A 25978-nucleotide genomic window follows, 5' to 3' on the forward strand; every position below is an offset into this window, starting at 1 on the left:
TAGGACTCCCAATGCAATGTCAACTGCATCCAAAATGAACATTCTGCTAGATTATATAGTCAATTATTCTAAACTATATATGTTTTTACTTGAATAAAATGTCACCATGAAAGCATACGATCCCTTGCTGTATGTCGAGCTCTGATTATTGGAGAGTTATTTTTATAATGAAGGTGGAGCTTTACATTACCTTCACTGAATCCTATTCAAGGTCTCATGGAATTACAGCAAAAGACTTCATATGGCCAGATGGGAAATGAAACCAGCTTAAGGCTGATGCAACCTGGCTACTATACTTTATAGTCACATCTCAATCTACTTACGAAACTAGTTCTCAGAACACGAGCTGTCTACAGTCTACTCCTGTTAATTTAAAGTAGTCTATTGCTGGAAACAATTGAATTACTCAGGAAATTCAATTTAAATAAAGGTAGTCTTTTTTCTTGAAACATTTTCTTGACTATATAATCTAAATAAAATGGATGCACAGATTTTATCTTCATTTTTAAAAGATTAGTGCTAAAATTCAGCAGCATATTGTACATTATAAACTCTAAATGTCATTTCCTGATTGAATTTATCATTTAAAAGCATATGCATTCAGAAAGCCCACCCAGCTGTTCTACTTTGTGCAATTGGAATAGGTGATGGCATCTTAAAAATTGTCCCAAATCCATTATTTCTCCAAGAACTAAATTTAAAAATCCAGATAGATGCATTAATCTACCTAAGCATTCAGATATAAAATGTTCCATTCAAACTACTTTAAGAAAAACAAAAGTCATCTTTGACACATTTAATGAATTTCCTATTGAAAAGGATACTAATTGGATGGAGTTTTTAAATAGTTGGATTTAGGTGGCCATACACTATTAAAAAGTACAGAAACTATTTTGAGCTTCAAGTGTAACACTGAAACTGCCCAAGTTAAGCTTGAACGTTGATATAAAGGAGTAAGATTCAAAACACAGCTTAGTGAGAAGAAATAAAAGTTGGGGGTCAATCATTTCTAATGATTTACCCAAGATTCTCCAACATTCACATCTTTGAGTTTAAAATTGGGATTTCTAGTTTAAGGTCTGGATTATATGTAGTGTTAACCTCATCTCTAAAATACCAGTCATGGCTGATTTCTGCTTTACTTGCAGAAGTTATCGATAAACAAGTTTCTTTATGCAGAAAATTATAAAAAAAGACAAAATAGTCTGGCAAACTGTAATGGAGAAATTAATACCTTGGATTTATTAAATAATGCAATTCTAAATGTAATTTTTACATACAGCAAAAATGTTTGTAGGCATGGTAGGATCAACACCTTTCTTCCTGAATTGTGCCCAGAAATACACACACTAAGCTAACACTAACAATAAAAAAAATGGAACCTTGCTTAAAATGTTATTTTGTACTTAATTGCTAAAAGATACCTTACCTTTAAAGTCAACTTCACCATTTCCGTCTGTGTCAAATATATCTATAACTCGTTGCACTAGCGGGTTCTGTTGCAACTCTGGCAGAGACATAAATTCTTCTACACTCAGTGAGCCGGAATTATCCAAATCCAGTTTCTTAAACCGCTTTCCTAGCCGTTTAATCTCATCAGCATCAACTGAAAAAGTAAAATTGGTGAATCAGTATATTAAGTTTTCACAAAATTGTAACTATCAAAACCACTGACTGAGTTAAAGAAAAACATCAAACAGTTTCTTCACAAAGCTGCAAGATGGATAGAAGAGTGTTCTTCATCAAGGCAACCCAAGTAATTCAAAAGTGCAACAGCTCTTTGAACAAGGTGCTCACCCAGCTTCTTGTCTGTTCTGGCCTTGGCCATCTTGATCAGCTCTCTGCTGGTGCAATGCCGACAGCAGAACTGGACAACACATTGGTTACTAACACTAAGCTTCAGTGGATTGTCACATGACCCAGCTGCCACACAGATTAATCAGTCCCTGTCGTATCCAAGAGTTAGGGAGTTAGGCTTTAGCGCATTTGAGCAGACAAATACAAAAAGCCTATTAATCTTTACACAGCATAACTTCATTTCACAAAAATGTTGTAGATGGAGATTAGGACATGGTTTTGTTTAATGATTGTATGGGCTTGGTGCTTTCAGCGTAGAGTCAATTGAACCACTGCAGTTTGATTTTATACAATTCTATTTCCATATTGAATATGAAGTTTAAAATTGCTGCAAAATCACGTTACACTGGGTGGTAGATTTTAACCTTATACAACTATAATACTGAGTGAAGCAACATTCAAACCCAAAAGTGAAAAATAAGACAATGGACTGGCCAAACAGAACCAGGCTGCTGGAAATTCTGTACTGGTCATGGATAACTTCCTAACCCAACACTCCTTTTATGTGAAAGGAGGTGGTCTTGTTTGGGAGGGGAGGGGAAGAGAAGGGAGAGGAAGATTTCAACCTATAAAAATGGTGCACAACAGCTTTCTAAGCTGTTCATTAAATCACAATGCCTGAAAGATCAAAGAAAAGATTATAGTTATCCTCATGTTACTTTTTGCTATCTTTGAATGTTTTTTTTCCTTGCACATTTTCATAGAAAAGATCAAAAAAGGACTTCACAAAAAAATTCTATAAACAACCGTTAAAAATGAAGAAAAGAAAGAGTGGGGTGATCAGGATTCAATCCTCATCTCTACATTTCACAATCTAACAAATGACACAGAAGGGATTTTATTTAAAATGTCTAAGCTTGCTCACAATGCAAAATGGTGTGGAATGGCAAAGCATCTAATGGAGCCAACTATTCAAATAGATCTAGAGAGACTCAGCAGTAAGGTTACTGACTGGGGAACAATGGGCTCAATTTTCCCCAAGCCCATTTTCTAGCATATTGCCAGAGTTATGCCCGTTTTTCTAGGCCAGAAATGCACTGGAAGTAATTTGCCAAAGTTTCCCCGTTGTATAATTCGAATTTGGTGCCACGCAACGTGTCCAGTCACCTCGGGGGGAGGAGCCTGCTGTCTGCGCCGAAAACCGATGCTACACCTTCTGCACATGCGCGGGGGAAAAAAAGTTACATTTCTAGCATCGTTCCAATGGACGCGCATGTGCAGTACAGCTGAGAGTTGGCAATCGGCCATTTTTAAAGAGCCAGTTGTGTGTGTGAGGAGGAGTGCTGTATGAGAGCATGGGAAAAATCACAGCTGCAGCAATACAAGATGCAAAGACCAAGAACTTCTTGCAGGAAGAAGTGGAGGCACTCCTTACTGTGATTGAGAAAAATGGCAGGAGCTGGACACCAGCAGAGGTCAAATAAAAGTACCACCCAAAGAAAAGAAGAAATGCTGGAACCAAATTGCAGAAGAGTACTGCGCAATGGTGACCACCACGAGATCTGGAGGCCAGTGTAAAAAGAAGTGGCAGGATCTTGGTCAAGTAGTTAGTGTAAGTAATATATTAATTTATTCAATGCAATTGTAAATGTGACCATCTGTATGTTCCACCCAGCAGAAAGACACCTCTCTAAAAAGTTAGATTTTCATCTTTGCAGTAGAAGGTGGCACATAATAAAAGGTAAAGAACTCAAACAGGAGGAGGCCCGGCAAATCTGCACCTATTGACACCCTTGGAAGAGAGGGTCACTGCTTTGATGGGTCCTGCCTAGAGAAAAGCAACCACCACTGCACAAGCTGGGCCCACACTCGAGGGAGAGGGCAAGTCCTGCAAATTCATCGTGGTCCTTCAAATCAGCCTGCTGCCTGACCTGCGATGAGTGAGCCTACTCATGCCACCCATCCTGCCCCCTCTGTTGCTAACCTTTTGACTGTTCGGTTATATTTTGCAGAACTTGAGGCCAACCCTGATGATGCAGAAGATTCAGACGCGGACGAGCCTGAAGGAGAACATTTTCCAATTCAACCCTTCAGACCAAGAACATGGGGGTGAGAGGAAAGGAATGGAGCTGGATGAAACACCCACTGTTGAACTGACTTTGGAGGAGGTGCCGCTCATGGAGGCGACAGTCCCTTCCGTGACTAGTGGTTTGAGTGCTGATGGGACATTCCATGGTTTCACACCTTCTGAGGTTGCGGATCCCAGTGGTGGTGGGGTGCAGCGAGGTATACACAGTGCCCCACCGTCCCAGGCTGCAGGTCCCAGTGGTGGGGTGCAGCGAGACATACCGGTGGGGAGGAGGGGAAGGAAAGCTCGACCGCGCTCTCCTGAGGTGCAGGATCTAATAGGTGTGGTTCAGATGATGTCAGAGTGCAGAGACCATTGACCTTATCCGATCACTCCTGGATGCCTTCAGTGGGGTGAGTGATGAGGTAGCGGGACTGTTGGGAGAAGTAACAGCAATGACACGAGAAATGGGAACGACGTCTGGGACCATCAGTGAAGGAATAGTGACCATGAGGGAGGGAGTGTCAGAGTTAGTGCAAACCACGTCACTGACCATAAGGGGGGGGGGGAAATGTTGCAGGTCGTTGACACCGTCAGGGCGCATCAGGGACAGCATGTTGGGAGTTAGCTGCTGCAATAAGGGGACACGCCCAGACCCCGTGCCCAATGACAGTTGATTCTGTCACTCCCACTCCAATCCCCACACGAGCCTCTGAAGAACCCAAAGCCGGGCCCTCCAACTTGCTGCCCACCACAGACGCCCCCCCGACCCTCAAGAGGCTGCACAGTACCAGAGATGTTAGAAAGAATAAGCTTGGTACCAAGCCCAGAAACACTGCGCCACCATCTGTGGGCAGGAGTGGTGGAGAGTACAAGACCAAGCGCAACAGGCAGTCTTAGAATAAGGTGGAGGAGAGATGGGTGGGTGCAGCCTTTCTTTGCTGTTATTATTATTGTTGTTACTGTTGTAACTTTCTCATATTAAAAGTTTTTTGTAAGTTATGTAAATTTACAAGTTTAAAAGTTTGTAAGTGATCTTAAAGTTTGATACATGAATAATTTTATTAAAGTTAAGTACATTGTAAAATTTTTAATATATTTTACACTAAAACTGAATCATTTACATTATTTGTTCCATTAACAACAATATTAACAGCTCCAAACAGTAAACATGGTCCATGTGGAATAGTTGTCACTGAGCCCTCAGGCATCAGTAAAGTGTTCACGCATGAGCTGCTGGCGCATGGCTCGAGCAATCATTGAAGGGGCACGATGGCCCGCCCTCCTCTGCCCTTGTGCTCCGACTTCAGGCACTTTGCATGGCTTCCTCATCCTTGTCGTCCTCCTCCTCCTGCTCGTCATCTGCATCTTCCTCATTATCATCAGCCACTCTCACCACAGGTGGGTCTTCCACTACCAGGTGCTGCTGCCTCATGATGGCTAAGTTATGCAGCATGCAGCACAAAACAGTGAACTGACCAACAATCTCAGTGGAGTACAGCAAGTAGCCTCCGGAATGGTCCAGGTATCGGAAGCCCGGTTTCAAGATGCCAATGGTCCTCTCTATGATGCAGCGCGTCACAATGTGCGACATGTTGTATTCACGGTCAGCTTCCGTCCGGGTTACGTGTAGGGGTGCCATGAGCCAGTGGCAAGGCTGTACCCTTTGTCTCCCAGTAGCCAGCTCTGCCCTTCTGGCTGCTGCTGCTGAAACATGGCAGATATAACGCTGTCGCATCATGGGTGCTCCCAGAATATCTTGCATCGACTGACATATATATATGATATGATGCATGTCGTCACACATAAGCTGTAAAGTTAATGGAGTGGAAGCCTGTTCTGTTCCTATACATCTCGGAATCCTCCAAAGGTGCTCGCAAGGCGATGTGGGTACAATCAATGCAGTCCTGTACCTTTGGGAAGCCAGCAATCCTGGAGAAGCCTACAGCCTTGTCATGGGTTGTTTGGGCGGTCATGAGGAACTTTATGAAGTCATTCCTCTGTCTCTATCCCTCCCCTTCCTTCCCACGATTTGTTTTGTAGCCGAGCCCCAAGCCCGTGCGCGGGGCCGATTTTTCCGGCCAAAGCTACGACCCTCCAGCCTTGCTTCAAGACATTCGGTGGTGGTATGTGAGTAAAAAAAAGAACATTTCTGAAATCCAACAAGTTTACATTACTACACTGACAGGTTTAAAAAAAAGTTGAATTTTATTATTGATTTTGACAGTGTTCTTGACGCCCTCCAAAAAGTTCGATTTAAAAACAATGGCGTCTTTCAGCACCGATTTCTCAATGTGCGCTGGTTTTCTTAAGTGCTCAGATATGCCGACCTAGGAGGAAAAAATGTTGGCCAAACTGCGAAAAATTATAAAAACCGGCGCAGACACAGACGCAAAAAAAAACTGGGCTAGAAAAATCGTAATTAAAGTCAGTTATGCCGGCGCGTATCGCAGGGGGAAACTTGGAAAAAAATAAATACGCCAAAAAAAAAAACGACGCAAATGACCGTGGAAAATTGAGCCCATTATCTGTATAAATACCTTAAGTACAAAACCATATAAATGGTTGTAATGTAATAGGATGGGAAAGGATTTGGTAATGGTCATGGACTTCATTTTAAAATCAAGAGCCTGACCAAATATATAAAAACAAAAAAATACATCTACAGTGCAGAGTCTCAGCATTCAAGGTAACTCCACATCATACATTCGTGAGACCACATTTATATTCAGACAGGTCATAACCTTAAGGTTAGAAAGAATGCAGTAACAGAAGATTCTCATTTAGGCGATCACCAAGAACAGTATCATTCTCAAGCAAAAATGAAAGGAGTGCCCGATAAAGCCAACAAATTCTACTGAACTTGAAAACCAGTCCAACAGTTATAATTTCTTTAAGAAACCAACATCATTGACACAGTTCATAAGAAACTTTCTGCAATGTAGGCTCAAAACTCTTTCAAAAAGGAAATGAAACAGAATTTTGCTGCCACATTAGAAAAATTAAGTCTTGCACAAGATGGTAAAAGGGAGTTAATGATTTCAGGAATGAGGTAAAGGAATGGCAATAGTCATGGAGTTATTGAGCTCTTCAATCCACTATACTGAAGAGCTCAATAACTCATGACTATGTCCTGTTGCACATAGGAAGTTAAATATTTTAATCCTGCCAATTAACTACCATTACTTAAATAAAACATTGATCAGATCTACTCTAATACTAAATACTGCATTTAATCTGCCATAAATTATATAAAAATAATTCAATGGATTACATCAGAGGATCCCAAGTGAAGAAACAGAAGCTCTCACTGAATTTCCCAAATTCTGTAGAATTTTTTTAATGCTAGACAAATTGAGGATGGCAAATATAACACTTTGCAAACAAGGAGACAAGGATAAGCAGGATAGGCAGTTCAGTTATTTACATTACCAGTCTATAATTTTGTATGAAATTACTAAGCATTTGGAGAAACAGGAGTTAGTCGAAACCAGCAGATTTCTAAAAGGCAGCTCATGCATGCTCAACTAACCTTACAGAATTCTCTGAAAAAATAAAATAAAGAAAATGTTGGTGGCATGGTTTAGATGATTTTTAAGATGCATTTGATAAGAGACTGATGACAAAGATAAGGGCACATGCACCACTGCTCAGCATTTGGTCATTGTCTAGAATCACTCCAAAGAAGAATGTGGCCATATACAGAAAGAAATGCTGAGAGCAGAGTGTAAAGGGTAGGAGTAAAAGGAAGTTTCACAGTCTCGAACAATGAGGCGAGTGGTGTTCCACAGATGTCTATGTTGGAGCTGCTCTTAAGTATTATATACATCGTTTGGATTTTAGAATCAAGGGAATATTGAAGTTTGCTAATGAAAGCAAATTGGGGGTATGGCAAACTGTGACAAGGATATTGAACAAATGCAGGAAAACAAGTACATCATGACTGGACAGGTAATGAGTCAATATGGAAAAATGTGCAACAATACATTTTTAAAAATTAGGAAAACGAAAGACACCTTGATAAGATTTTAAAATGATCCTGGAGAAGGACAACTTGGTGTGCAGAGACACAGGTCATTAATAGTGGCAGCACATGTAGGCAAGGCCATTAATAAAAAAAATGGCAAATGGATTCCTTGCTTTTGTCTAGAGGCTTAGAAATCAAAAGCAAGGAGGCAATGTTAACACAAAAGCAAAATACTATAGATACTGGAAATCTGAAATAAAAACAGAAAATGCTGGAAATGCTCAGCAGGCCAAGAGGCAGCATTTGTGGGGAGAAACAGAGTTAACATTCCAGGTGGATGACCTTGCATCTGTTCTGAAAGCAAGGCATAATGTTGAAGCTGTACAAAATTTTACGACCCAGTTGGACTTAGTTATTCAGAAAACAATTTACCCACCAGTCAAGTGTTCCGGGTGCCCATGGATTGCAAGCTCCTGTAAAATGTCAAACTTTTTGTTTCAGCAGTGCATTTTCTAATTAAAATCTGCTGCACAAACAGCTCCCCTGTTCCATTTCATTTTGGTTTACCAGCACCAGAGCATTCTTGCAGTGCTCCAATGCTATTCTGCGGTCAGCAACTACAAGATGCACATAATATTTCTCAGTATGACTTCTCATCAAATTTCCTGCTTGAAGGATAAAGAAATATAAGCCAGCCTTTCAAAAATTCACCTCAGTTGCCCAGTGTAACATAGAAACATAGAAAATAGGCCATTCGGCCCTTCGAGCCTGCACCACCATTCAATATCATGGCTGATCATTGACCTCAGTACCCCTTTCATGCATTCTCTCCATACCCCTTGATCCCTTTAGCCATAAGGGCCATATCTAAATCCCTCTTGAATATATTCAATGAACTGGCATCAACAACTCTCTGCAGTTGGGAATTCCACAGGTTAACAACTCTGATAGATGAGGAGAAACTTCTTCACAGTCCTAAGTGGCTTACCCCTTATCCTTAGACTGTGTCCCCTGGTTCTGGACTTCCCCAACATTGGGAACATTCTTCCTGCATCTAACCTGCCCAGTCCCGTCAGAATTTTATATGTTTCTATGAGATCCCCTCTCATTCTTCTAAACTCCAATGAATAAAGGCCCAGTCAATCCAGTCTCTCCCCATATGTCAGTCCAGCCAACCCGGGAATCAGTCTGGTGAACCTTCGCTGCACTCCCTCAATAGCAAGAACGTCATTCCTCAGATTAGGAGACCAAAACTGAACACAATATTCCAGGTCCTGTACAACTGCAGGAAGACCTCCCTGCTCCGATACTAAAATCCCCTAAGCTATGTGCGAGGCCCCTTGGGGAAGAGTGACCATAATATGGTGGAATTCTACATTAGGATGAAGAATGAAACAGTTAATGCAGAGACCATGGTCCAGAACTTAAAGAAGGGTAACTTTGAAAGTATGAGGCGTGAATTGGCTAGGATAGATTGGCGAATGATACTTAAGGGGTTGACAGTGGATGGGCAATGGCAGACATTCAGAGACCGCATGGATGAACTACAGCAACTGTACATCCCCGCCTGGCATAAAAATAAAAAAGGAAAGGTGGCTCAACTGTGGCTATCAAGGGAAATCAGGGATAGTATTAAAGCCAAGGAAGTGGCATACAAATTGGCCAGAAATAGCAGCGAACCAAGGGACTGGGAGAAATTTAGAACTCAACAGAGGACGACAAAGAGTTTGATTAGGGCAGGGAAAATAGAGTACGAGGGGAAGCTTGCAGGGAACATTAAGACGGACTGCAAAAGCTTCTATAGATATGTAAAGAGAAAAAGGTTAGTAAAGACAAACATAGGTCCCCTGCAGTCAGAATCAGGGGAAGTCATAACGGGGAACAAAGAAATGGCAGACCAATTGAACAAGTACTTTGGTTCGGTATTCATTAAGGAGGACACAAACAACCTTCTGGTTATAAAAGGGGTCAGAGGGTCTGGTAAGAAGGAGGAACGGAGGGAAATCATTATTAGTCGTGAAATTGTGTTGGGGAAATTGATGGGATTGAAGGCCGATAAATCCCCAGGGCCTGATGGTCTGCATCCCAGAGTACTTAAGGAGGTGGCCTTGGAAATAGTGGATGCATTGACAGTCATTTTCCAACACTCCATTGACTCTGGATCAGTTCCTATGGAGTGGAGGGTAGCCAATGTAACCCCACTTTTTAAAAAAAAAGGAGGGAGAGAGAAAACAGGGAATTATAGACCGGTCAGCCTGGCATCGGTAGTGGGTAAAATGATGGAATCAACTATTAAGGATGTCATAGCAGCGCATTTGGAAAAAGGTGACATCATAGGTCCAAGTCAGCTGGATTTGTGAAAGGGAAATCATGCTCGACAAATCTGGAATTTTTTGAGGATGTTTCCAGTAGAGTGGACAAGGGAAAACCAGTTGATGTGGTGTATTTGGACTTTCAGAAGGCTTTCAACAAGGTCCCACACAAGAGATTAATGTGCAAAGTTAAAGCACATGGGATTGGGGGTAGTGTGCTGACGTGGATTGAGAACTGGTTGGCAGACAGGAAGCAAAGAGTAGGAGTAAATGGGTACTTTTCAGAATGGCAGGCAGTGACTAGTGGGATACTGCAAGGTTCTGTGCTGGGGCACAGCTGTTTACATTGTGCATGAATGATTTAGACGAGGGGATTAAATGTAGTATCTCCAAATTTGTGGATGACACTAAGTTGGGTGGCAGTGAGAGCTGCGAGGAGGATGCTATGAGGCTGCAGAGTGACTTGGATAGGTTAGGTGAGTGGATAAATGCATGGCAGTTGAAGTATAATGTGGATAAACGTGAGGTTATCCACTTTGGTGGTAAAAACAGAGAGACAGACTATTATCTGAATGGTGACAGATTAGGAAAAGGGGAGGTGCAACGAGACCTGGGTGTCATGGTACATCAGTCATTGAAGGTTGGCATGCAGGTACAACAGGCGGTTAAGCAAGCAAATGGCATGTTGGCCTTCATAGCAAGGGGATTTGAGTACAGGGACAGGGAGGGTGTTACTACAGTTGTACAGGGCCTTGGTGAGGCCACACCTGGAGTATTGTGTACAGTTTTGGTCTCCTAACTTGAGGAAGGACATTCTTGCTATTGAGGGAGTGCAGCGAAGGTTCACCAGACTGATTCCCAGGAAGGGGGGTAAGTGGAGCCGAGTCCACGGCCAGATCAGCCATGATCTTGTTGAATGGTGGAGCAGGCTCGAGGGGCGAGATGGCCTACTCCTGTTCCTAATTCTTATGTTCTTATGGCAGGACTGACATATCAAGAAAGACTGGATCAACTGGGCTTGTATTCACTGGAGTTCAGGTGAATGAAAGGGGATCTCATAGAAACGTTTAAAATTCTGACGGGTTTAGATAGGTTAGATACAGGAAGAATGTTCCCAATGTTGGGGAAGTCCAGAACCAGGGGTCACAGTCTAAGGATAAGGGGTAAGCCATTTAGGACCGAGATGAGGAGAAACTTCTTCACCCAGAGAGTGGTGAACCTGTGGAATTCTCTACCACAGAAAGTTGTTGAGGCCAATTCACTAAATATATTCAAAAGAGAGTTACTACTAGGGGGATCAAGGGGTATGGCGAGAAAGCAGGAATGGGGTACTGAAGTTGCAATGTTCAGCCATGAACTCAATGAATGGCGGTGCAGGCTCGAAGGGCCAAATGGCCTACTCCTGCACCTATTGTCTATGTTTTTATGAAGGCCAACATGCATAGAAACATAGAAAATAGGTGCAGGAGTAGGCCATTCGGCCCTTCGAGCCTGCACCGCCATTCAATGAGTTCATGGCTGAACATGCAATCAGTACCCCATTCCTGCTTTCTCGCCATGCCCCTTGATCCCCCTAGTAGTAACGACAACATCTAACTCCTTTTTGAATATATTTAGTGAATTAGCCTCAACAACTTTCTGTGGTAGAGAATTCCACAGGTTCACCACACTCTGGGTGAAGAAGTTTCTCCTCATCTCGGTCCTAAATGGCTTACCCCTTATCCTTAGACTGTGACCCCTGGTTCTGGACTTCCCCAACATTAATAAGAACATAAGAACATCAGAATTAGGAACAGGAGTAGGCCATCTAGCCCCTCGAGCCTGCTCCGCCACCTAACAAGATCACGGCTGATCTGGCCGTGGACTCAGCTCCACTTACCCGCCCGCTCCCCATAATCCTTAATTCCCTTATTGGTTAAAAATCTATCGATCTGTGATTTGAAAATATTCAATGAGCTAGCCTCAACTGCTTCCTTGGGCAGAGAATTCCACAGATTCACAACCCTCTGGGAGAAGAAATTCCTACTCAACTCTGTTTTAAATTGGTTCCCCCATATTTTGAGGCTGTGCCCCCTAGTTCTAGTCTTCCCGACCAGTGGAAACAACCTCTCTGCCGCTATCTTGTCTATCTCTTTCATTATTTTAAATGTTTCTATAAGATCACCCCTCATCCTTCTGAACTCCAACGAGTAAAGACCAGTCTACTCAATCTATCATCATAAGGTAACCCCCTCATCTCCAGAATCAGCCTAGTGAATAGTCTCTGTACCCCTTCCAAGGCTAGTATATCCTTCCTTAAGTAAGGTGACCAAAACTGCATGCAGTACTCCAGGTGCGGCCTCACCAATACCCTGTACAGTTGCCGCAGGACCTCCCTGCTTTTGTACTCCATCCCTCTCGCAATGAAGGCCAACATTCCATTCGCCTTCCTGATTATCTGCTGCACCTGCAAGCTAACTTTTTGGGTCCCTCTGCACTGCAGCATGTTATAATTTGCCATACCATTTGCCTTCTTCACCGCCTGCTGTACCTGCATGCCAACTTTCAATGACTGATGCACCATGACAGCCAGGTCTCGTTGCACCTCCCCTTTTCCTAATCTGCCGCCATTCAGATAATATTCTGCCTTCATGTTTTTGCCCCCAAAGTGGATAACCTCACATTTATCCACATTATACTGCATCTGCCATGCATTTGCCCACTCACCTAAACTGTCCAAGTCACTCTGCAGCCTCTTAGCGTCCTCCTCACAGCTCACACCGCCACCCAGTTTAGTGGCATCTGCAAACTTGGAGATATTATACACAATTCCTTCACCCAAATCATTAATGTATATTGTAAATAGCTGGGGTCCCAGCACTGAGCCCTGCGCCACCCCACTAGTTACTGCCTGCCATTCTGAAAAGAGCCCGTTTATCCCGACACTCTGCTTCCTGTCTGTCCAACCAGTTCTCTATCCACGTCAGTACATTACCCCAAATACCGTGTGCTTTAATTTTGCACACCAATCTCGTGTGGGACCTTGTCAAAAGCCTTTTGAAAGTCCAAATACACCTCATCCACTGGTTCTCCCTTGTCCATTCTACTAGTTACATCCTCAAAAAATTCTAGAAGATTTGTCAAGCATGATTTCCCTGCTTTCCAAATGCGCTATTTCATCTTTAATAATTGATTCCAATATTTTCCCCACTACTGATGTCAGGCTAACCTGTCCATAATTACCCGTTTTCTCTTTCTTAAAAAGTGGTGTTACATTAGCTACCCTCCAGTCCATAGGAACTGATCCAGAGTCGATAGACTGTTGGAAAATGATCACCAATGCATCCACTATTTCTAGGGTCACTTACTTAAGTCCTCTGGGATGCAGACTATCAGGCCCCGGGGAGTTATCAGCCTTCAACCCCATCAATTTCCCACCTAATAAGGATATCCTTCAGTTCCTCCTCCTCACTAGACCCTCGGTCCCCAAGTACTTCCAGAAGGTTATTTGTGTCTTCCTTCGTGAAGGCAGAATCGAAGTATTTGTTCAACTGGTCTGCCATTTCTTTATTCCCCATTATAAATTCACCTGAATCTGACTGCAAGGGCCCAAGTTTGTCTTCACTGATCTTTTTCTCTTCACATATCTAGAGGCTTTTGCAGTCAGTTTTTATGTCCCCAGCAAGCTTCCTCTCGTACTCTATTTTCCCCCTCCTAATTAAACCCTTTGTCCTCCTCTGCTGAATTCTAAAGTTCTCCCAGTCCTCAGGTTTGCTGCTTTTTCTGGTCAATTTATATGCCTCTTCCTTGGATTTAACACTATACTTAATTTCCCTTGTTAGCCACGGTTGAGCCACCTTCCCCGTTTTATTTTTACTCCAGACAGGGATGTACAATTGTTGAAGTTCATCTATGTGATCTTTAAATGTTTGCCATTGCCTATCCACCATCAACCCTCTAAGTATCATTTGCCAGTCTATTCTAGCCAATTCGCATCTCATTGATAAATTTGAATTAAGGTAAAATAGAATTTGCAAAACAACTTCACATCTGTTTTCCCCAATTCTTTTCCTGCAGCTCTCCTGAAGGCAGTGCATCATACTGGTGTACAGTTCCATAGAGGATTGTAGCTTGTGCCACCTTGCCCAAATGGCCCTTCATGTGAACCTAGACACAAATGTTGACAGCTACTCCACCATAGATGCTGTATTAGTCATGTCTGATACTGTCCTTGCCTAAATCAGACACATGCAACATTTCCAGCAAGTCACTGGATACCCTGGCCAGTTTTACTCCTCCCCAACCAGAAATGCTGAGGCCAATTCAATACCCCCACTGAAAATGGCAAAGTACAGACCAGGAATTTAAGACGGGGCCTTCATGCTCTGTATGATTAAGTTCTACACCACAAGGTGCACTTTCCCACAATCAAGGGAACGGTTACAAAATTTGTAATAAAACTTCAGTTCATGCTCACCCAGTATCTGAGAATCCTAATCCAACCCCATTAAAAAATATGATTTATTCTTGTTCAACGTTGCAATAAAAAAAAACATTGTTGATTTCAGTTCCAAGTCGTGTTTTTGCAAGGAACTACACATATAGGGGCCAAGTTTGGGCCTGAGTTGCTCCTGTTTTTTTGGAGCAAGTGGTTTAGAATGGAGTATCTTAGAAATTGCAATTCTCGGCATTTAGTTTGCTCCAGTTCTCGTCAGTTAGAACAGTTTCAGTTTGGAACAGATTTTTTTTTCCCCAAAAGGGGCATGTCCAGCCACTTACGCCCGTTTTGAAAGTTTAGGCAGTGAAAACTTACTCCAAACTAACTTAGAATGGAGTAAGTGCAGATTTTTGTACCCTCAGAAAAACCTTGCCTACACTTAGAAAATCAGGCGCAGGTTACAAATCAGGCGTAGGGAATGGGGGGGGGGGGGTGGGGGGGAGATGTTAAAAAGGGAAGTTTACAAACATTAAACACTTCAGTTTTACAAATAGAGCCATCATCAATAAACCAATCAAAAAAAAAAATGTTTTTTTTTAAATCAATAAATAAAACATTTTCTACTTACCGACTGCAGCACCGGGAGCCCTCCAACAGCGTGCTGGGATGGGCCCCCCTCCCCTCCCCCAGTGTGTGTGTGTGTGAGAGAAAGAAGAGGGAGGGGGAGAAAGAAGAGGGAGGGGGAGAAAGAAGAGGGAGGGGGAGAAAGAAGAGGGAGGGGGAGAAAGAAGAGGGAGGGGGAGAAAGAAGAGGGAGGGGGAGAAAGAAGAGGGAGGGGGAGAAAGAAGAGGGAGGGGGAGAAAGAAGAGGGAGGGGGAGAAAGAAGAGGGAGGGGGAGAAAGAAGAGGGAGGGGGAGAAAGAAGAGGGAGGGGGAGAAAGAAGAGGGAGGGGGAGAAAGAAGAGGGAGGGGGAGAAAGAAGAGGGAGGGGGAAGAGGGAGAGGGGGGGGGAAGAGGGAGAGGGGGGGGGAAGAGGGAGAGGGGGGGGGAAGAGGGAGAGGGGGGGAAGAGGGAGAGGGGGGGGAAGAGGGAGAGAGAGGGAAGATGGGGGGAAAGAGGGAGGGGGGGGAAGAGGGAGGGAGAAGAGGGAGGGGGGGAAGAGGGAGAGGGAGGGGGGAAGAGGGAGAGGGAGGGGGGAAGAGGGAGAGGGGCAAGAGGGAGAGGGAGGGGGGGGGGAGAGGGGGAGGGAGAGGGAGGGGGAGAGGGAGGGGGAGAGGGAGGGGGGGGGGGGAGAGAAGAGGGAGGTCGGAGGGGAGGGAAAGAGGAGGGAGGGAGGCTGAACGGGCCCGGCTGGGAGACTTGGGGCGGGGCCCACCCCCAGCACCGGAGTTAAATGTAGGTGGCTGGGTCCGGGGGGAGTCGGTCCGGGAGCGGAGCGGGAATCGGGTCGAGTCCAGGGCGGGGGAGCAGGAGACGGGTCCTTGGGGGGGGGGAAGGGGGGGGGGAAAGAGTCAGAGCGGGAGCTGAGGGGTTTGAGAGAGCCAGCTGAAGGGAGAAAGCAGGAGCTGGGCGTGGGAGTTGCAGCCTAATCCATGCCGCCCCAGTGAGCCCTTTCGGCCAGTGCTATGGGCTGTGTGCTTCGAGCCCCTCCCACAGAGTTTTGGGTGCCTGGAGCTACTGCACATGCGCGCCCACTGTAGCGCGCCTGTGCAGAGGTCCCGGCACGGTTTTCAGCGCAGGGACCTGGCTACGCCCCCCACAGCTTGTGCTGCGCCGCGCCCAGCTCCAGAGGACCTGCAGGGAGCCGGAGAATCTAAGTATTTTTTAGGCGCACTTGTGGGCGCGAAAAACGGGCGTCCAGGTCGGGGCTGCGCCATTCTGAGCATGGCCCGAAACTTGGGCCTATAAACTGCAGCAAGTTAAATTTATAAACAAAGCTGTTGATGCAACATAAGCAATGGAGCATTTTGTATGTTTGTCCTTCCAGGATGTCAGCCAATTACATAGGTTGGTATCTTGTTTTCTATCTGGAAAAAGAACTGCAATTGCAGTGGCAAATGTAGTATATATCGGGAATAGCAATGTGCCTCCCAAAGTAAAATCCGCTGAAATAAATTGTTACTGAATGATTGTTTGCTGGCTGATTCAGAAGCTATTAGCAGTAATGAACACTATGGAATGCTGAAGAACTTTAAACATTAAACATCACAACAGGTCTGAATAGGGAAGTAATCAAACAGTTGTAATAACGGGTTGCAAATACCATAGTAATCCCCAGCTAGGCTCTAGGAAAAAAAGACAAGTTTTGATTGTGAGTGTCTGTCTCAGCTGTACTTATTTGCTATTGCTGCAGTAGTGTGGGATTAATTGGGCTCAAAATTGACCCCTGCAGATTTTTGCCACACTCACCGGAGTTGTGGCGCTTTTGTACGATGAAAAGGATGCCGAAAAAAAATGGCCCCCGATTCTGGCTGCTGTGTTACCTCTCCCGGGGCTTGGCGCAGCGTGGCCAGTCGATTGGGCGGCGGGGGGGTGGGGGGGGCAGAGCTCGGGCCCTGCGTGAGAAACAGTGCCAGCAGTTCTCCACACGCGCATTGGAATGGGAGCTACTGCGCAGTAGCTCCTCGCCCCCAGCACGTCCTGCAGCTTGTGTGGGAGGAACCCGATGCTCGCCATCCCTATCCCTGGCCGAGTGGTCTCGCGCACTGGCCGGGTCCGTTGTGGAACGCACTGAGGCTGATCCCAACGTTTACAAGTGTGAGGGTTGTGAAGCCAGGTGCTTTCTTCATAACAGGTCAAGTCAGATATGACAAACAATGCTACAAAATTGTTTCAAATGAAGATTGCCAACATTCCTCACTTCTTTAAACAAAAGAAAGTTTATTTTCTCTCTCTCGCTCCGTGACAAGCTGGCCACAGCTCCCCGATTTCCAGCCTCTTTAATGAGAGATGTGGAAAAGTCAACTTTGCGTTATCCAGACATATCTCGACATCGTCTCAAAACCAGAAGCTATTCGTTGGCATCTGATCTACTCCCACTGAAGAGGCTGGAAATCGGGGAGCTCCGGCCGGCTCGTCACAGGGAGGAGAGATGGGGGAGGGCAAATAAACTTTTGTCCCGGACATTATATCAGGGGTCATCCAATATAATTATTTCCACATTACAGCAAAGCTAATGAAGGCCAGAGGAACAAAAATTAGAAAAAAATACTTGTGGAAAAAAAACTGCGGCATTTTCAGTGCCAATGGTTGGCAGTGTAAAAACCTGTGGGAATATCAATTGGGCAAGATCAGACTGCAACACTCCAAAGTATAGCAAACTAGAAGAACTGGATACGGAGGTGGATTTGAAATCTTAATGAGGTGTGCACTCGTGAGTAAGCACAGCTGTTTCTACCTGAAATGAACAGAGCACTTAAGACGCAATAACTAGCAATTTTGAAATTGATGTCACTGCAAATAGATTATCGTTACTGTTTTTTCGACGATACAAGTGATTGTCTTTTTTAAATGTGGATGTTTTAAGTGGTGGGGACTCTATAATCCACTCTATCTTGAATGCTACTCAACCCATTTTCTCTCCTGAATAACATTATGCTGAATATTCTGGCTCACCTGCAACATTTGCCTTCTTTCCCACTGCATATCACACTATCCCAAATAGTCAGCCTGTTCAAGCTCACTAGGTTCACAGGCAATCACTTGGAAGAGGTACTGAGAGGTCACCAGTACCTGTAGCCTTCCCAGCACAAATTATCACCTTCAGGGAAGAGATGAAAAAGGAACAAAATTGGAAAAGTATCCTTCTTGCATCCAAATTATCCGTTTCTCTCAACAGGTTTGAAAATATGAATGATGTCTGCCTTTAATCTTTTCACCAATGAAATGGCTTAATTCTTCACAACACAGCAAAGTCCCAGAACCTTCCTGGTTGCGGTTCTATTCATCTCTCATCAACACAAAGTTCTTTTGATGGCAAGATGTCCAAAACAGGACATAGCATTACAAAGATCTAGTCACGGTAGAATTTGTTTTGGCAACGAAGTACCCTGGAAATGCATTTCAGTACACTACCCTTGATATCAGCTTCATATTTACTGGACAATTTAAGCAAATAATCTAATTGCATCCAAATTCTTTCCTATCTTTGATCAGTATCTTCATAGTGCGCACATTTCCCCAGTGTGTTTACACAACAAATTGTATTTATATAGCGCCTTTAATGTAGTAAAACGTTACAAGGCGCTTCACAGGAATATTATAAATACAAAAAAATTGGACACTGAGCCACACAAGGAGAAATTAGGGCAGGTCATAGAGGTAGGTTTTAAGGAGCGTCTTAAAGGAGGAAAGTGAGGTATGGAGGCAGAGCAGTTTAAGCAGGGAGTTCCAGAACTTGGGGCCTAGGCTGCTACAGGCACGGCCACCAACAGTTGAGCAATTATAATCAGGGATGCTCAAGAGGGCTGAATTAGAGGGGGGCAGATATCTCAGGGGGGTTGTGGGGCTGGAAGAGATTACAGAGATAGGGAGCGACAAGGCCATGGAGGGACTTGAAATCGAGGTGTTGCTTAACCGGGAGCCAATGTAGGTCAGCGAGCACAGGGGTGATGGTGAATAGGACTTGGACCCAGTTAGGACATGGGCAGCAGAGTTTTGGATGACCTCTACGTAGGGTAGAATGTGGGAGCCCAGTCAGGAGCATGTTGGAATAGTCAAGTATAGAGGTAACAAAGGCATGTATGAGGGTTTCAGCAGCAGATGATCTGAGGCAAAGGCATGCGATGTTACAGAGGTGGAAATAGGCAGTCTTAGTTATGCCACGGATATATGGTCAAAAGCTCATTTCAGGGTCAAATTTGACACCAAGGTTGCGAACAATGTGGTTCAGCCTCAGACCGATGTAACGGAAAACAATGGCTTCGGTATTCCCAATATTTAATTGGAGAAAATTTCTGCTCATCCAGAACTAGCTGTTGGTCAAGCACTCTGACAATTTAGAGGCCGTGGAGGGGTCGAGAGAAGTGAGGTAGAGCTGGGTGTCATCAGCATACATGCAGAAACCGATGCTGTGTTTTCGGATGAGGAGAAATAGGAGGGGGCGCCAAGGATAGATCCTTGGGGGACACCAGAGGCAACGGTGCGGGGGCAGGAAGAGAAGCCGTTGCAGGTGGTTCTCTAGCTATGATTAGACAGGTAAGAATGGAATCAGGCGAGTGCAGTCTCACCCAGCTGAACGACAGTGGAGAGGCATTGGAGAAGAATAGAGTGGTCAACCTTGTCAAAGGCTGCAGACAAGTCAAGAAGGACGACGAGAGATAGTTTACTTTTGTCACAATCACAAAAGGATGTCATTTGTAACTTTGATAAGAGCCTTTTCGGTACTGAGGCAGAAGCGGAAATTTGATTGGAGGGATTCAAACACGGAGTTGTGGGAAAGATGGGCACGGATTTGGGAGGCAACATGTTCGCGGACTTGAGAGGAAAGGGAGGTTGAAGATGGGGCTGTAGTTTGCAAAAACAGGTGTCAAAGGTTTTTTTTTCAGGAAGGGTGATGACGGCATATTTAAGGGAGCGGGTACAGTACCCGAGGAGAGATATCCATTAACAAGGTCAGCTAACATGGAAGCCAGAAAATAAGTTGGGTAGTCAGCAGTTTGGTGGGGATAGGGTCGAGGGAGCATGAAGTGGGTCTCATGGACAAGATAAGCGCGGAGAGGTCACAGGGGAGATCGGAGAAAAACTGGAGATGAGAGTCCAGGGCTAGGTTGTGTGGGGGGGGGAGGGAATCCTTAGTGGAAGTTTGACCCAGTGGGCTAGAGGAAGGAAGGGAAAATGGCAGAGGCAGCTAAAAGGATGGTCTCAATCTTGAGACAAAGTCGTCCATGAGCTCCTCACACTTGTCAGTGGTGAGGGTGGAGGTGGCAGGGGAGAGGGGTTTAAGAAGACAGTTAGCAGTGGAGAATAGAAGCCATATGTGTCATTCCTTAGAAGAGAAATGCTTGTCAAATGAATTAACATTTTCATAACCGTTCTAAATTCCACCATTCTTCAAAATCCAGATCGTGTTAGCACGCCGCCTCCCGCCCCCCCCCCCCCCCCCCAACACCAAATCAGTCTTTACTCAGTTCCCCAACCACCCACTATGTTGTACTTCACAAGAAACTTATGTTCTAATTGCTGGGGAGTCACCTGCTATTAGCACAGGAACTGCAATTATGCGTTAGGTGTTCATATATCAACAGAGGGAAGGATCCAACTTGGGACAGTGGTTTTCAGCATACAGAATCTAGAAAGACATACATTAGTGATCAACTTGGCACATCTCAATGTCAAGTGAAAATCATTTGTACGAATCTACTTCAAATTCTTTTACACTAGCCTATGTTTAACCTCACTCTAAAATTGTCATAGGTACCAAGAATGTGCACGAATCAATAAAACTGCATAAATTTTTGATGAAAGGCACAGCATTAGAACTTTAGGCTATATTAATTCAGAATAACCCTATTTCCACAACATATATGTTCTACTCTAAGCATTTGTATAGTGTCTCATTATATCTCAAGGTACTTCAATACCATTAGAATCACAAGGCGTAGGCCACCTGGCCCCTCGGGCCTGTTCTGCCATTTAATAAGATTATGGCTGATCTGATCATGGACTCAGCTCCACTTCCCTGCCCGCTCCCCACAACACTTTATTCCCTGATCGCTCAAAAATCTGTATCGCCGTCTTAAATATATTCAATGACCCACCTTCCACAGCTCTCTGGGGTGGAGAATTCCATAAATTTACAACCCTCTGAAGAAATTCCTCCTCATCTCAGTTTTAAATGGGTGGCCCCTTATTCTGAGACTATGTCCCCTAGTTTTAGTTTCCCCTATGAGTGGATATATTCTCTCTGCATCCGCCTTGTCAAGCCCCCTCATTATCTTATATGTTTCGATAAGATCACCTCTCATTCTTCTGAACTCCAATGAGTATAGGCCCAAAGCTATTCTTTTAAGTGCAATGACTTATCCAGACAAATATGGTGATCATTTTGCACACAGCAGAGCACACAAACAGGAATAAAATAAGTGATCAGTTAATTGATTAGTGATAGGAGGAGGAGGAGGAGGAGGAGGAGGAGAGAAAGGAAGAGAGGAGAGAAAGGAAGGGAGTACAACTGGCTTCAGTCACCTAGCTCGAGAAAGGGAGATCCAAAGTTCCCACACCCCACTGTTGTCCCATTAGCAAATGGAAAATATGCATGGAGTCAGTGGCATAGAGTGTCAACATTCACGCCTGCAGAACTATAACCAAACATAAATCAAGGAGGTGAAAAAAAAATCAAATAGCAGAACGAAGGAAAATGACATTAAAGCCATTTGCAAAGATACAACCAAAAGATGATTAAAATAGGTCTAAAATGAACCATTCCATTAATAACTATAGAAATCTCACTCATTTGGGTTTATACGTGATTTATTCATTGGCATTTTTCAGTCTCCAAAAGACAGCCTTGTGTGTTAAAATAGTTTTAAATTAATCTCACTTTTTCATCACAAATTTTACTCCCAACATTTTCCCAATGCTGAAGCGCTATAATGTTTTGACACAATGAATCATTGTTTGATTTCACTTCATCAAGTAAATATCTAATGGGCTAAACAAATCAGCATGCTGTATAAATCAGTGTTTCAGTAGGGATATAAACTTGACCTCATTTCACTTCAGCCAATCCATGTATGTGTTATAGAGATAGGAAAAACTAGTAATGATATTCTCCAGTACTTTAAGGTCTGATGACAGATTATATCTAAAATAACCTCAAAGACCAATATTCATTCACCCTGCTGTGCATTTTCACCAGTTTATGTTTCTAATTTCGATGTTTATTGTTCTTGTTTAATGAGTGATTCAATCTGCATTAGAAATCATTCAAGAAAATACTATCCTAACTCCTTGAAAAAGATGTTGATCAGTTGTACATTAGAGCACATGCTGATTAAACTAAAATGCATCTGGCAACCATGCCTCAAACTGCAGCCAGGTCACCACAACCTCATTATACACAGAACAGTTTTCGTTGTCACGAATGCCTTGGAGAAGTTGCACTACTGCTACGACCTGACAGAGGAGAATCAATTGAAAGGGAATCACATTACAGGCCTCCTGTTGTGATTCATCATTTAATTCGCAAGACACATCACCTAAGCAATTAGGTAGACTATAAAGAAGGTGCAGATTAATTCATGTTGTGCAAACACAAATACTGAAGACGCGAGACTCCCAAAGCAAGCGCTCTACTCGGAACTCCGACACAGCAAGTGAGCCCCAGGTGGATAGAGGAAACGTTTCAAGGACACCCTCAAAGCCTCCTTGATAAAGTGCAACATCCCCACCGGCATCTGGGAAGCCCTGGCCCAAGACCAAGACCGAAGTGGAGAAAGAGCATTTGGGAGGGCATTGAGCACCTCGAGTCTCGTCGCCGAGAGCACGCAGAGAACAAGCGCAGGCAGCGGAAGGAGCGCGCGGCAAACCAGACTCTCCACCCACCCTTTCCTTCAACGACTGTTTGTCTCACCTGTGACAGAGACTGTAATTCCCGTATTGGACTGTACAGTCACCTGAGAACTCATTTTTGGAATGGAAGCAGGGACCCCCTATGATGACGAGGAACCAATGACATCAATAGAATGAAGAATGAGGTTCTGCTGAGTGAGTTTGAGGAGCTAGGGTCTAAATTAATAAGCAGAACCTTAAGAGCAATCTCTGGATCATCACCTGAGTCACGAGCAAATTGGCATAGTGTCAAGCAGATCAAAGAGTTAAGTACATGGCTCAAAGAGTGATGTGGGAGGAAGGGGTTTCAATTCGTGGGGCACTGGGGAAAGAGGGAGCTGTTCTGTCGAGATGGGCTCCACTTGACCAGCATCTTGGCGAATCAAATAACTAGGGCTATAGATAATGCTTTAAACTAAAAAAAATGGGGGGGGGGGGGGAAGGAGAGAAAAATAGTGGTCAGGCAAGGGGAAATGTAATGTCTAGAGAAAGGTCAAAGCAATAGAACAGTGTAGCATTTTGGGTAAAAATAAGCAGAGTGTGACAGGAAGGGACAGAGAGTTTTATGGTAGCAGTGCAGCAGAGAATAAGGTCAAAGCAGGGAATAATGGTATAAAAAAAATCAAATTATAGGCTCTTTATCTGAATGCACAGAGCATTCGTAATAAGATAGATGAACTAGTGGCACAGATAGAGATAAAGGGGTTTGATAGAGACGTGGTTGCAAGGTGACCAGGTTGGGAACTAAATGTTTCAAAAAGACAGGCAAAATGGTAAAGGAGAATGGGTAGCCCTGATAATAAAGGATAACACAAGGACAGGAGAGAGAGAAAGGATCTTGGCTCGAAGGTCAGGAAGTAGAATCAGTATGGGTGGAGATAAGGGATAACAAGGGGCAGAAAACACTGGTGGGAGTAGTATACAGGCCCCCTAACAGTAGCTATACCATTGGACAGAATATTAATCAAGAAATAGTAGAAAAATGTAACAAAGGTAATGCAATAATCGTGGGGGACTTTAATCTTCATATAGACTGGACAAATCAAATTAGTAAAAGTAGGATGAGTTCATGGAATGCATTCAGAACGGTTTCCTAGAACAATACGTCACGGAACCAACCTGGCAACAGGCTTTTTTAGATCTTGTATTATGTAATGAGACCGGGTTAATTAGCAATCTCAGAGTAAAGAATGACCTAGGGCAGAGTGATCATAATACGATAAATGTAATGTGAAATTCTGAGAGTGATCTGCCCAAGTCCAAAACTAGAGTCTTAAACTTAAATAAAGCCAATTACATAGGTATGAAGGGCGAGTTGGCTAAGGTAGATTGGGAAATAGCTTAAAAGATATGGCAATAGGTAAGCAGTGGCTAGCATTTAAAGAAAGATTTCATAATTCTCAACAAAAATACATTTAAGGAATGATATACAGGTATAACGTCCCGAAACCGGAAACCTTGGGACGGAGGTCATTCTGGTTTTCAGGTCTTTCCGGATTTTGGAGAAGAAATCAGACGTCCCGAATCCGAAAAACCTTGGGCTGACTTTGGTGTATTTCCGGATTTCAGAGCATTACACCAGACTGCCCGAATCCGGCAACCGAGGCCGGACTGCATATTTTTTTGGATTCATGTTTGGAAAAAAGCATGTATAGCTTAAAAGTCCAGTTTTCAGGAAATATTTCCGGATTCCAGACAACGACTCTTGCAATCTGCACAATGTCTGCTTTTCGGACAATTTTTAGAACTCTGGATTTTGGATGTTCCACCTGTACTTGCCTTGGAGGTGGTAGAACAGAGGTTCACTAGATTGATTCCTGGGATGAGAGGACTGCCTTATGATGAGAGATTGCGTAGAATGGGCCTATACTCTCTGGAATTTAGATGAATGAGAGGTGATCTCATTGAAACGTACAAGATTCTGAAGGGGATTGACAGGGTAGATGCTGAGAGGTTGTTTCCCCTGACTGGAGTGTCTAGAACTAGGGGGCACAGTCTCAGGATAAGGGGCCAGCCATTTAAGACAGAGATAAGGAGGAATTTCTTCACTCAGAGGGTGGTGAATCTTCAGAATTCTCTGCCCCAGAGGGCTGTGGATGCCGAGTCTCTGATTATAGTCAAGGCTGAGATAGATAGATTCTTGGAGTCTAGGGAAATCAAGGGATATGGAGATCGGGCAGTTAAATAGAGTTAAGGTTGATGATCAGCCATGATCTTATTGAATGGCGGAGCAGGCTCAAAGGGCTGTAGGGCCTACTTCTGCTCCGATTTCTTATGTTAAGTACATAATAATGCTGTTAGAAATTCTAAGGAAGTCAAACCAAACAAAAAAAAAAATGCAATAATTAAGTAGCTTGGACAGTCAAATCACCAAAATTGCATTATGTTTCAGCTATGTAATGCATCATCATAGCCAATTTTAAATTACACAAACTGGACAAGACAAAAAGATACACTTTTACTTGGCCTTAACCTCCAGTCCCTCCTATTTTAAATTAAACACGGCTTTATCCGTGAAATAATTGAGGATACGGTCTAATCCTAGAACAGTCCTTCAAGTCAAATTTGATGCAGCCCATTAAGATGAGTAAATTTAATCAGGGTTAGGGATTAGCTTCTCTAATTTGAAATCTCGCTCATTGAAATCCATAGCAAATAATAGTTTGAGAGTTTAAAAGCCAGTGGCATGAAGTCACGCTGGGGCTTAACAGTTTGCAGTAAACATGAGTATTTGCTCATAGGGATTTCTTTTTTTAAAAACAAGACGACTTTAATGCTCAGTAGCCAAAACAAAAGCAACACTTCAGATCATAACTTTAAAAGCAATCAATTTAAACTACAATTGATTCCCAGTCTGAGAAATTATGC

At 43.7% G+C, this 25978-nt stretch overlaps 1 protein-coding gene across 1 annotated transcript in view; it reads right to left on the reverse strand.

The window, feature by feature from the left end:
* LOC139273209 (calcineurin subunit B type 1) overlaps window positions 1–25978 on the reverse strand; it is a 108101-nt gene that overhangs the window by 16116 nt on the left and 66007 nt on the right. Inside the window, exon 3 of the mRNA XM_070889802.1 lies at window positions 1430–1606. Within this exon, the coding sequence (XP_070745903.1) occupies window positions 1430–1606 (177 nt within the window). The remainder of the gene's footprint in view (window positions 1–1429; window positions 1607–25978) is intronic.

The sequence above is a fragment of the Pristiophorus japonicus genome, chromosome 9, assembly GCF_044704955.1.
Source record: "Pristiophorus japonicus isolate sPriJap1 chromosome 9, sPriJap1.hap1, whole genome shotgun sequence".
NCBI lineage: Eukaryota > Metazoa > Chordata > Chondrichthyes > Pristiophoridae > Pristiophorus > Pristiophorus japonicus.